General features: G+C 35.6%; 1 protein-coding gene and 1 long non-coding RNA gene across 5 annotated transcripts in view; both read left to right on the top strand.

The window, feature by feature from the left end:
* Positions 1 to 13511, top strand: part of LOC126934963 (uncharacterized) — a 159699-nt gene that overhangs the window by 27767 nt on the left and 118421 nt on the right. The gene's annotated exons all lie outside the window — the stretch shown is intronic.
* ITGB3BP (integrin subunit beta 3 binding protein) overlaps positions 1 to 13511 on the top strand; it is a 74760-nt gene that overhangs the window by 4577 nt on the left and 56672 nt on the right. For all 4 annotated transcript variants that reach the window (XM_050755608.1, XM_050755679.1, XM_050755762.1 and 1 more), the window contains exon 2: positions 12839 to 12881. In XM_050755608.1, the coding sequence (XP_050611565.1) occupies positions 12839 to 12881 (43 nt within the window). The remainder of the gene's footprint in view (positions 1 to 12838; positions 12882 to 13511) is intronic.

Genomic DNA, 13511 nt, shown 5'->3' with positions numbered 1-13511 from the left:
TGTAATCCCCAGAATAACCTCTGAAAATACAAAGAGGCATACGTAAAAAACAGATACAGGGATTGAAATGATATATTTAAAAATACTGTTAATTCAAAAGAAGACAGGTAAAATAGAACAAAGGAACAAAAGCAGGTGGGACAAATAGAAAACAACTATCTAAATGGTAGACCCAACCAGATAATTATATGAAGTTTAAGTGCAGTAAAGACATCAATGAAAAAGGTAGAGAATAAGGCTAGATTTTTTTTTTTTTAAAGCGAGTCCTAACTCTTCACTGTCTATAAGGAACAAACATGAAAGTTTTTTTTTTTTTTAAAGGGAAAGGTAGATATAACAGTCTAACAGGAGAGAAAGCAAATGATCAATATCCAGAATGGAAGGATAAATTGTACTTAGATGAAAGAGAACACAAACTAGCAGCATCCAAAATGAAAGAGCAGAATATCACTAAAGATACTATAGATATTAAAAGAGGTAATATCATTAAAGCCTTTATTCCAGTGAACTTGACAACGTATATAAAATTGACAAATTCCTTGAAAAATACAACTTAGCATGATGGCATAAGATGATATAGAAAATCTGCATAATTAAGGGAATAGAATTTGTTACTAAGAATCTTCCCACAAAGACCCAGACGATTTCATTGGCTAATTGTACAAAAAACATACCCATTCATGAGAAAATAAAACCCTCAGCAAACTAGGAATAAGAGAGAACTTCTCATTTCCTTGAAAAACTTATAGGTAATATATTCAGTATTGAAAACTTTTTCTAAGATTAGGAAAAAGGCAAGAATGTGTCCTCTCACCACCTCTATTCAACAAAGCACACACAGAAAAACACCCACAATGTTAAAAAGGAAAAAGTGAAGCCAGGCCCAGTGACTCATGCCTGTAATCCCATCACTTTGGGAGGCTGAGACAGGCAGATTGCTTGAGCCCAGTAGTTCAAGACTAGCCTGGGCAATATGGCAAAACACTGTCTCTACAAAAAAAAAATACGAAAATTAACAAGGTATGATGTTACGTGCCTTAGCTTGGGAAGCTGAGGCAAGAGGATCACTTGAGCTGAGGAAGTCAAGGCTGCAGTGAGCTGTGATTGTGTCAGTTGCACTCCAGCCTGGATGACCCTGTCTCAAAACAAACAAAAACAATAAAAATTTAAAAAAAAGGAAAAAGTAAAATTAATGATTCAACAATGACATCATGTATGAAGAAAATCCTAAAAAGTCTACAAGACAATTTTCAGAACAATTTAGCAAGGATGTAGGACACAAAATCAGTATACAAAGATCAATATATTTCTTTTTTTTTTTTTTTTTTTGAGACGGAGTCTCGCTCTGTCACCCAGGCTGGGGTGTAGTGGCTGGATCTCAGCTCACTGCAAGCGAAGCTCCGCCTCCCAGGTTTATGCCATTCTCCTGCCTCAGCCTCCCAAGTAGCTGAGACTACAGGCGCCCGCCACCTCGCCCGGCTAGTTTTTTGTATTTTTTAGTAGAGACGGGGTTTCACCATGTTAGCCAGGATGGTCTTGATCTCCTGACCTCGTGATCCGCCCATGTCGGCCTCCCAAAGTGCTGGGATTACAGGCTTGAGCCACCGTGCCCGGCCAAGATCGATATATTTCTATATTTCAGCAATAAACACCTGGAAGTTGAAGTTTAAGATTTTTCATTTACAATTACATAAAAATACATGTAGTAATTTAGCATAAGACATGCAAGACCTCTACAGTGAAAATTACAAAATGTTCCTTAGAGGAATTAAAGATGAAGATAAATAATGAGAGTATTATTAAATGATAAATGTGGTATTATTAAAATGTTGGTTCTTACCAATGTTTAGATTTAATGCAATCCCTGTCATAATCCTAACATTTCTTTTTAAGTTTTGCTTTTTTTATTTCTACTTTTTAAAATGCATCTTTAAAAAAAAAAAGTGGATAAAAACTTGTATAATAGTATTTGGTATTATCTTTATCTTTTCTGTTTTATATTTCATTTTTCATGTAATCTAATTTTCCTTTGTACTTTCTTTTTGGGGGGATGATCATTTATACCTAATTTATTTGTTTTTATTTTTTATAGACTCAGAGTGTATATGTGCAGATTTGTTACAAGAATATATTGCATAATGGTGAGGTTTGGACTCGTAGGTGCCCATCACCCAAATAGTGAACATTGTACCCGAAAGATCATTTTTCAACCCTCACCTTCCTCCCACACTTCCTCCTTTTGAGGTCTCGGTGTCTATTATTTCCCTCTGTATGTTCATGTGTACCTATTGTTTAGCTCCCACTAATAAATGAGAACATGTGGTATTTGCTTTTCTTTTTTTTTTTTTTTTTTTGTGAAACAAGGTCTTACTCTGTCACCCAGGCTGGACTGCAGTGGCATGAACATGGCTCACTGCAACCTTGACCTCCTGGGCTCAAGTGATCCTCCTCCTTCAGCCTCCCAAGTAGCTGGGACTACAGATGCACACCACCACACTGGCCTAATTTTTTATATTTCTGTAGAGACAAAGTCTCACTGTGTTGCCCATGTTGATATCCAACAATCCTCATGCCTTGGCCTCCCAAAATGCTGAGATCACAGGTATGAGCACTGCCGCACCCAGTTAATCTCCTCTCCTCTCCTCTCCTCTCCTCTTCTCTCCCCTCCCCTCCCCTCCCCTCCCCTCTCCTCCCCTCCCCTCCCCTCCCCTCCTCCCCCCCTCCCCTCCCCTCCCCTCCCCTCCCCTCTCCTCTCCTCTCTCTCCTTTCTCTCCTCTCCTCTCCTCTGCTCTCCTCTCTCTCTCTCTTCTCCTCTCCTTTCCTTTCCTCTTTTCCTTTCCTTTTCTTTCATTTCCTCTTTTCTTTTCTCTTTTCTTTCTTTTCTTTCCTTCTCCTTCTCCCCCTCCACTCCCTTCCCCTCCCCTCCACTCCCTTCCCCTCTCCTCCCCTCCCCTCCCCCCTCCCCTCCCCTCCCCCTCCCTCCCCTTCCCTCCCCTCCCCTCCCCTCCCTCCCCTCCCCTCCCCCCCTCCCCTTCCCTCCCCTCCCCTCCCCTCCCCTCCCTCCCCTCCCCCCCTCCCCTCCCCTCCCCTCCCCTCCCCTCCCCTCCCCTCCCCTCCCCCTCCCCTCCCCTTCCCTTCCCTTCCCTTCCCCTTCCCCTTCCCTTCCCCCTCCTCTTTTTTTTTTTTTTTTTTCTGAGACATGGTCTTACTCTGTCACTCAGGCTGGAGTGCAGTAGTGCAATCTCACCTCACCGCAACCTACGCCTCCCAGGCTCACTTCTGCACTCAAGTAATCTGCTCAGCTCAGCCTCCTAAAGTGTTGGGATTACAGGTATGAGCCACCATGCCTGGCCTAATTTTCTGTTTCTGAGTTATTCCACTTAAGATAGTGCTTTCCAGCTCTATTCATGTTGCTGCAGAAAAACACGATATCATTCTTTTTTATGGATTCATAGTGTTCCGTGGTGTATATATACCACATTTCTTCATCCAGTCATCCATTGATGGGCACAGGATGATTCCATGACTTTGCTCTTGTGAATAGTGCTGCAATAAATGTACAAGTACATTTGTCTTTTTGATACAATGATTTCTTTTCCTTTGATAGATACCCAGTAGTGGGGTTGCTGGGTAGTTCTTTTTTTTTTTTTTTTTGAGACGGAGTTTTGCTCTGTCGCCCAGGCTGGAGTGCAGTGGTACAATCTTGGCTCACTGCAACCTCCGCCTCCCGGGTTCAAGTGATTCTCCTGTCTCAGCCTTCTGAGTAGCTGGGACTACAAGCATGAGCCACCATGCCTGGCTAATTTTTGTCTTTTTAGTAGAAACGGGGTTTCACCATATTGATCAGGCTGGTCTTGAACTCCTGACCTTGTGATCTGCCCACCTCAGCCACCCAAAGTGCTGGGATTACAGGCATGAGCCACTGCGCCTGGCGTTGAATGGTAGTTCTATTTTTAGTTCTTCAAGCAAACATTTTATAGAAATTGAAAACTGATTTCAAAATTTGTATGGAAAGGCAAGTGACTTGCAGTAGCCAAAACAATTTTGAAAAAAAAGAATGAAGTTGGAGTATGTAAACTAACTAGACATAGCATAAAGTGTTGGTAATGAAATCAGTGTAGTTTGGGCATATAGAGAAATAGATAAATAGAATAGAATAGAAAGTCCAGAAATAGACCCACAAAGGTACCAAAGCAGTTCAGTGGGGATAAGAGAAGATTTTCTTCCCAAGTGGTGCTGGCATACCCAGTGGGGAAAAAAAACAAAACACCTTGACCTTCACCTTATACTACATACAAAAATTAATTTGAGATACATTTTGGTCCTAAATGTAAAAAGTAAAGTTTCTGGAGGAAAATATTCGAGAATGTTGTTACAATCTGAAGTAGGTAAAATTTCAGGCAAGACTCAGAAAGTAATAATTATAAAAGAAAAAAATGATAAATTACACTTCATCTACGTTTTAAACTTTTGCTCATCAAGAGATAAGATTTTAAAAAGGAAGTTTTCTGTTTTTCTTTTTTTTCTTTTTTTTTTGAGATGGAGTCTCGCTCTGTCGCCAGGCGGGAGTGCAGTGGCACGATCGTGGCTCACTGCAACCTCTGCCTCCTGGGTTCAAGTGATTCTCCTGTCTCAGCCTCCCACGTAGCTGGGACTGCAGATGTGCACCACCACACCCAGCTAATTTTTGTATTTTTAGCAGAGATAGGGTTTCACGATGTTGACCAGGATGGTCTCAATCTCTTGACCTTGTGATCTGCCCACCTTGGCCTCCCAAAGTGATGAGATTACAGGCGTGAGCCACTGCACCCAGCCAAAAAAAGTAAATTTTCAAACAACTGGGAAAAAGTATTTAACAGATACATATCAGACAAAGGATTTATATTTAGGAAAATAAATAACTCTTACTAATCAACAGTAGAAAGACAAAAATATTATTTAAATAATGGCCCAAAGATTTGAACCAATAGTTAATAAAAGAAGATATACAAATGAACCATAACATGTTGGACATTTTGGCAGTTTCTTAAGAAATTAAATAAATATTCACCTACCCAATGATTTAGCACTTCTACTTCTAGGTATTTATTTATCCAAGAAAACTGAATGCAATATAGCTAAGGGAAACAACACAAAAAACCTTGTAAAAGGTGTTCTTGGAAGCTTTACTCATAATGGCTAAAAACTAAAATCAAGTGTCCATCAACAGGAAAACAAATAAATGGTTTATTAAGATAGAATATTAATTAAAAACAAATGATCTACTGATGTGCAACAACCTGGGTGAATCTCACAGTTATGCTGAGCACAGAAAATAGATGCAAGTACATACTGTATGGTTCTATTTATATGAAATTCTAGAATAGGCAAAAGTAATTTATGTTGGAAGAAATTAGAAAAGTAGTTGTGTATGGTATAGGTGATGGACTTGGAGGGAGCCTGAGGTACCCTCCTCATATGATTCAAATATTCCATATCTTGATACAGATGTGAGTTTCAGGGATATAGTACACATTTGTTAAAACTCTCATCTATACACTTAATATTTGTGCTGCTTGCTATATGTAAATTTTACATTAAAAATATTAGGCAAATATTGAACTTGAGTAAGAGATTTGCTTTCCATAGTAGTATGTGTTAGCACTTCTGAAACTAGTTTTTATGTGTCCTAGGCTTGGTCAAATGCATAAGTGTATTGTGGGTGATGGGAGCCAGTTTCTCACCTTTGGATGGAGGAATTTCAAATTTGTTGACTTGGCACTGGAGATGTCAATATGAAATCATAGTTTTAAAAAATATACACATTAAAGATAGAGTTAGATAGAAATGTTTTTGTGTGTGTGATGTGTGTTCCAGCTCTGTCCTCTGAGAGAGACTATAAGCAATGACATAAGTAACAGTGAACACATTTAGTGCCCAGATTTTGGTGTCTAAATACCATTGTCCACTAAAAAGAGCTAGGTCTCATTGGAGGAAAAAGCTGATTCCAAAGCTGATGCAGAGAAAATTTTTTTGCGTGTGCTGGAAAGTTAGGAAGTGCTCAAAGCGTTATGGGTACATAGGTTAAACAGGAGCTGGGGTGAAGGGGGAGAATGGTCCCATTGCCAAATTTGGGACAGTTAAACATCAAAATAAATAATGATAGGAATGGCTTAAAATCCATTGGCTAACATAAAAATCTGTAACATTGTAGTGATATAAATGAATAAAGGAAGGATAACAGAAAGTCTTTTCTTGAAATATAATGCTAACTAATAAATATAAAAGGAACAATGATTAGTGGCTCTTTATAAGATTTCTTATTTACTACATTGGAGAAAACTGGAAGATAATATCTTAATGGTCAAAATTTATATCACTGATATTACAATACATCAAGATCAAGTGCCTCAAGTTATGCTCTCACAAGGATGCAACATCACTTCTGTGATATTTATGCCATGTATGCATAACCTAATCATGGGGAAATATCAGATAGTCCCAAATTGAGGGATAGTTTATAAAAATAAAAATGGTCTGCAGTCTTGAAAAATGTCCAGGTTAAGGAAAACAAAAGGTTGAGAAACTGTTTTAGAGGGAGACAACCAAATACAATGAGTGATCCAGGACTGCATCCTAGACTTGGGTGGAAATTTGCTATAAAGGACATTATTAGAACAAGTGATAAAATTTGACTACAGACTGCTTATTATAATAATGTATTGATAATTTTTTCATTTTGATAATTGTATCAATGAAATTGTTCTTAGCAAAACATATGGAGATATTTATGAGTAAGAGTGTACTGTGTTTCCAAGTTCTCAATGGTTTAGAAAAATAAGCATATATAATAAACATGTATATATGTGTATAGACAGAATGATAAAGCACATGAGACAAAAGGTAAGCAAGTGGTAAATCTGGGTAAATGATAACAAGAATTTTTATTCTTGGAACTTTTTTAAAGTTTATAATTGTAGAAAAATTAAAAGTTACTCCAAAACGTATTGAATTGTTTTTAAAAATTAATGGTTTACACAGTAGATTAGGCACAGCTAAGTAAGGAATTAGAGAATTGGAAGATAAAGCTGAAGAAATTGCCCAAAGGCAGCTTAGAGAACAATAAAATGAAAGAGGAGTTTAGAGATGTGAAAGAACAAGAAAGTCTAAAATTATTTCTTAATAGAGTCTCAGAAAGGTAGAATGAAGGAGAGGCAATAGTTGAAGAAACACAGCTTAGTTTTTTTGTTTTGTTTTTTTTGTCAGAACTGGTAAGACACAAATCAACATAAAGGACTACCTTAGAGATAAGACTGTGTTCAGATGATATTGTTTGGGAACTTTTTTTTTCTTTTTTTTTTTTTTTTTCTTAAACAGGGTTTTGCTCTGTAGCCCAGGCTGGGAGTACAATGGCCTGATCATGGTTCACTGCAGCCTTGACCTCCTGGACTCAAGTGATCCTCCCTCCTTGTCCTCCCAAGTCATGGGACCACAGGCACGCACCACCACACTTGCCTAATTTTTTTGTATTTTTTTGTGGAGTTGGGATCTCCCTATGTTGCCCAGGCTAGTCTCGAACTCCTGGTCTCAAGGGATCCACCCACCTCAGCCTCCCAAAGTGTTGGGATTACAGGTGAAACCCACTGCACCAGGCTCTGTATTTAAACTTAAATATGGTTGATGGGAATAGCTTTAAAAAAAAAAGTCTTATCTAGGAATTTTAAACCAAAATTATTTAAGTCCACAAAATTGGAGCACCATAGAAAATTGAAAAAACTAAATATATTCTTGAATTTGAGATTAGTGTTTTGAACTAAAAAATAAACGCAATTAATTAAACAGATCATTAATTTATATAACACTTGTATGCCAATCACTGTATCAGGCTTTGGGGATTCAAATATTAATAGATACTGTGCTATCTAGGAGTTTTAACTTTAATGGAAGAGATAGTTCAAGCATTTTTAGAACTTATAACCTACCAGTTAGTAGACATGGTGCTAACGATATAAACATCTTAGTCTGGGGAAGAAAAACAAACATGAATACTTTCAACATAAGTTTGGTGAGAGGGTCATGCACAAGTGCTGTTTAGTAGAGTTGAAGCTTCCCTAGTGCAAACAGGACAGTGTCAGTAGAAACTTCTTAGAGATGATTCTGTTGGAATCTCAAAGGTGTGGTAGATATCATTGTTAGTTTTTTGTTATTATGTTTATGTTGTGAAATAAAATTTGTACAGAAAAATGTCTGTCACCCATCTACCATTTTTAATTCTGATAGACCTGAGTGCTTTCAATAGAGACTCTTACAAAGGACATACTTATGTCCTTCCTTTCTATGTATGTATGTGACAGTACTTAATAACAATATTGTCAATATGAAAGCATCTAAATGAATGATTAATAACAGTATTAGTGGCTATTACTGTTATTAATTTGAACACAAAAAGCATAGGCTTGAATGAAAAGGAGAATGCAGAAAGGATAATAGATTCTTCTCCCTTCTTTGCTCATTCCCATACATAGAATGGAAAATAAATCATTTCACATATCTCAGTTTACATTTAAGGAGTCACATGGGATATGAATTTGGCCATTGCCTTTCATCAAAGGATTTCTAAGAATCTCACAAGCATACTCAGTAATCCTCTAACCACTCCTGTGAAGTTGTAGCTGGCAATATTATCATCTCTATTACAGTGTGGAGTAAATGGAAGCACTGAAATACTCAGTGATATTTTTATCTTCCACTCAGAAATTTCTTACTACTTTACAGGCCAGTGTTACTGTCAACTTTATGAAGCTTAGTGAGATTATGTGATTTGCCCAACCTTAGGGAAGAATTTGGCGTAGTATGAAGGCTCCCTGAGTCTTAACCACTTTACTAAGCTTATTCTTTACCCCCCCATTCCTCCCCTCAGTCCTGCTATTCAAAATTGTATTTAAACTAATGTTTTAAAAGTTCTATAAGAGAACCTCAAATCATATAATTTTGTGATCTTCTGAGTGTCATTCCTGGTTTTTTATTAGGAATCAAATGATAGGGTTTTTTTTTTCCTAGAATAATGTCTTTAATATTGTAACTTATGTTAGTCAATAACATTGTATAATAAAACTCATCTACTTGTTCTGTTCTGATGAACCAGATAATCCTATTCAGGATACTACCATGTGTTAAGCTAAATAAAAAACAGGAGGACAGTCTTAGAGAATAATATAATTATACAGACATAGTTACTCTATATGTAAAATTGCATGTCAAATGTTTTATATTTTTTAAAATTCTCAACAGCAGTAATTCTGGTAGCAACCAGAATTTTGATCCCAGTGAATCTAAACCTAGTATTCCTAGAAATAGAATATAACTTGTAAATTATGGGCATAGGTGGAAATTTGGGTAAGTTGGAAGTTAGAAGTCACCCACAGAGATGTTACCTGTAAGAGGGAGGTAATTAGGACACAATAGATAGATATCTTTTAAATAATTATCTATTTTTAAATTGTGCTAAATTATACATAACAAAATTTACTATTTCAATCATTTTCTAGGTGTCCAATTCAGTGACATTGAGAATATTTACCTTGTTGTGCAACCATCACCACCATTCATCTCTAGAATTTTTTTCATCTTGTAAAACTGAAACTCTGTATCCATTAAACAGTAATTTCCCATTCCTCACTCCTTCTAGCCCCTGCAACCACCATTCTATTTTTTGTCTTCATGAATTTGACTACTCTCCTATGTTTGGAATCATACAATATTTGTCCTTTTGTGACTGGCTTATTTTACTTAGCATAATGTCTTCAAGGTTCATCCATGTTGTAGCACATGTCAAATTTCATTTCTTGTTTTTAAAGCTGAATAAGGTTTTGTTTTATGTATATATCACATTTTGTTTATCTGTTCATCTGTCAGTAGATATTTGGGTTGCTTTTCTACTTTTTGGCTATTGTGAGCAATGCTGCTATAAACATTGGTGTACAAATATCTGTTTGTGTCCCAGCTTTCAATTATTTTTGGAAGTGGAATCATGGAATCATATGGTAATTCTATTTTTAATTCTTTGAGGAATTGCCATACTGTTTTCCATAGCTGCTGAACCATTTTACATTCCCACCAGCAGTGCACAGGGATTCTGGTTTCTCTACATCCTCACCAACACTTTTTTTTTTTTTAAATAGTAGCCATCCTAATAGGTTGTGAAGTAATATTTCATTGTGGTTCTGATTTGCATTTCCCTAGTGATTAGAGATGTTGAGCATCTTTTCATGTGCTTATTGGTCATTAGTATATCTCTTTGGAGAAATGTATATTCAAGTCCTTTGTCCAATTTTGTGTGCCCACTTTTTTAAATCAAGATAGTAGCCACAGGAGCTGCTTTACAACTTTACAGAACTACCAGAAAGATACCACTTTTGTTAGCTAATACTAGTAACAAAAGAGTAAATATTTTAGGAAAATATCCCATATATCTAATCAAATTTTACCTATTTTTCCTTCATGTGTTTCATCCGTCTCCTCTATTCCTACTAACAGTAAACTAATCAATTTAGTATATTCTTATGATTGTGTTAGTTGTAAAAGAGTGGTTGGGCCCAGTTGTAATTAAATGTTAAGAATAGATGGTCATAAACTCTGTAGTGGATTTGCTCTTCTTTCCCCTTCTTTAATTCCCTTCCCCTCAACTCAATAAAGATTTATTACGCACAGGACCTGAGATCTGAGTTTCTCTCCCTCAAGATGTGTGACAGGTGGCAAGTTGCACAAACTATTTTCCCTATTGGCTGAACTAAGTGATTTCTTAGATTTCTTCTAGTCTTGTCTATTATATCTTTTAAGGATTATTTTAAGTATTACAACTTTTGGTTATTAGATGTCTGATTTATCTTAATACTACACTACCCTCAAATAATATTTTTAGATTGTCACCAAACATAAAGTGGGAGATGACAGCCTGTTTTAACTCAGCTTACTTTCTTGTTTTCTATTTTTTACTTATTTCCTTGGGTTTCTTAGATCAACCTGGGGCCTAATCTGTAAACTTTTTAAAAGCAAACATTTAGTTACTTTCCCTAAGAATTACCCATTGATAATAAAGCAATATTTTGAACAGTTAATAGCAGGATGGAATTTGTCTCCTTCTGAAGTATAGTGTTGCATCTTAATAGCATTTAGAACCAAGGGTAAGAAATGCTGTACTGTTTAACTTTAGTTTTTTAATTTCTTTATTTTTTTTCTTTTTTGGAGACAGTTTTGCTCCTATTGCCCAGTCTGGAGTGCAATGGCACGATTTTGGTTGACTGCAACCTCTGCCTCCCTGGTTCAAGCGATTCTCCTGCCTCAGCCTTGGGAGTAGCTGGGATTACAGGCATGCACCACCACACCAGGCTAATTATTTTGTACTTTTAGTACAGACGGTGTTTCACTATGTTAGGCTGGTCTCGAACTCCTGATGTCAGGTGATCCACCTCAGCCTTCCAAAGTGCTGGGATTACAGGCGTGAGCCACCACGCCTGGCCTAATTTCTATTTTTGAAGTGTTATAAATACCAGAACATCTTACATACCCAAATACGGCAATATGTATTCCAAAGCTAAATATAAATTTTAAAAAATTATCTGCATTTTAATTTGTTTGTACCTCTGTTTTCTTCTTGACTCATTGGGAAATCAGATTAAATTGATATTAAGTGGATTTCTAAAAGCATAAATAATTCTTTAAACCAATTTAATCTCAAGAAATAATGTTGTGATAAGCTAATGTGGATATAGTAGCAAAATAATCTCCTTTTAGATAGATTGTTTTTGTACTTAATATTTACTGTTCAATGATTTTCTTAGATTGACCATCCCTTCTATTTTTTCTTATTCCTGTCCTTTGTAAATCAATAGTTATGTATGAATAGTCATTTTCTAAGATCAATACAAACTTTTGGGGGATTTCTGTAATACAATATAGTACAATCTTTTTGCTTTATGCACTTAATTCTTTAATATTTTAATTCTATTTCTCAAGAATCAAGAAAATACTTTTAACACTGCGTTTGTCACTGAGAAAACTAGTTTTAATTTATATTGACCTTTTTCTCCTTTGAACATTTAGTCTGCATTCAATAAAATGTTGATGACTGCTCTTTAGAAGACAGCTGTATGAAATAAAGTATTATAAATATTCCGCTTCCCTTTCTAAGCATTGTCACCAACAGCTGGGCATCCAGTTTAGCAGAACAGATTTTGCACACAGAGAGCCTGGCATATTCCTGAATCAGTTTAGTGAAGGAAACAAAAAATAGTTTCTTATGGATTGGGGACTTATAAAGACATAGAGCATCTGTTCCTCAGTTAAGTCATAGTCTGGTTGCACTGAATCATGTTTAAAGCTAGAATAATGTGCAAAACTTTTTTTTACCATGCTCATACCTTTAACACCTAGTGCACTGTTTCTGTACTATACTTTCAACATCTCCACTGAAAGTGTATAAATTAATTTGCTCTTATATATGATATTGTAATAGTGGTATTTTAAAGCAGACAAACATACTAACTTTTATAAGACCTTTTATAATATGACAAGATGTTTAAATTGTACGGTAGTCCTTGTATATATAACTGCTTATATTTTTAAAAGTAACTCATTTAAATATTTAATTATGATCCCATTTAGAGATATGCAATTAGAATCAAACCTGTCATCATAAATAATTGCTTTCTTCATATGGTATTCTGCTTTAATAAATAATATAAAAATGGGTTGGCAGAACTAACTTAGAATCTTCGTTTATATATCTTTCCCTTAATTATTGGGCTACTTTAAATAAAGCATGTCCAATCTAAAATTTCTTTAAATTTTTTGTTTGTAGTGTTAAAAGATCACTGAAATTGGATGATCTGTTAGAAGAAAATGTAAGTATTTGCTTAAAAGTCATTGCATAAGATTGGTTTTCAATTTTTAACTACTAATTTACCTTGTTAAATATTAAAATTATCAAGACACGATGTGATGTAATTGTGATTGGTACACCATTTTCTGCATATAAGATATTTTAGTTTTTGTAAATCTAATATGTGGAAGTTTCTGGCCTGCTTGAGGTGTTTAGTTAAGAAGCAAATTAATTATTTAAAAACCTTAATGAAATAATTTAGTAGAAATTAATTCACTATTTGTGGAAAAAAATAGTCTGCCACTTAAATGTACAAGAAATAATATAGGACAATGACAGTACTTTTAATCTGCATACTATAATCTGCTAAAATGAAATGAAAACATTAGTAGCATTTTTATATCAAAAATGTAATTACCTTCCTCAGCTATGCTGGCATGGATTAAACAGCATAATACTAACACTGTAATAAATAGCACCACGGTTATCACAATGAAAATTAAATTGTACTGTTGCCATTACTTTTTGTAAATTGAGTTGTAGCACATTCCCAGTGCCAGCATATCATGACATATGTTACTTTATTATTTTTTCATACCAACTATGGATCTAGATAGAAACACTAATACTGAGATACTTATGACCTCAGTAA

The sequence above is a fragment of the Macaca thibetana genome, chromosome 1, assembly GCF_024542745.1.
Source record: "Macaca thibetana thibetana isolate TM-01 chromosome 1, ASM2454274v1, whole genome shotgun sequence".
Lineage (NCBI taxonomy): Eukaryota > Metazoa > Chordata > Mammalia > Primates > Cercopithecidae > Macaca > Macaca thibetana.
The sequence above is the reverse complement of the archived record's forward strand: the minus strand, read 5'-3'. Positions and strand labels throughout refer to the sequence as shown.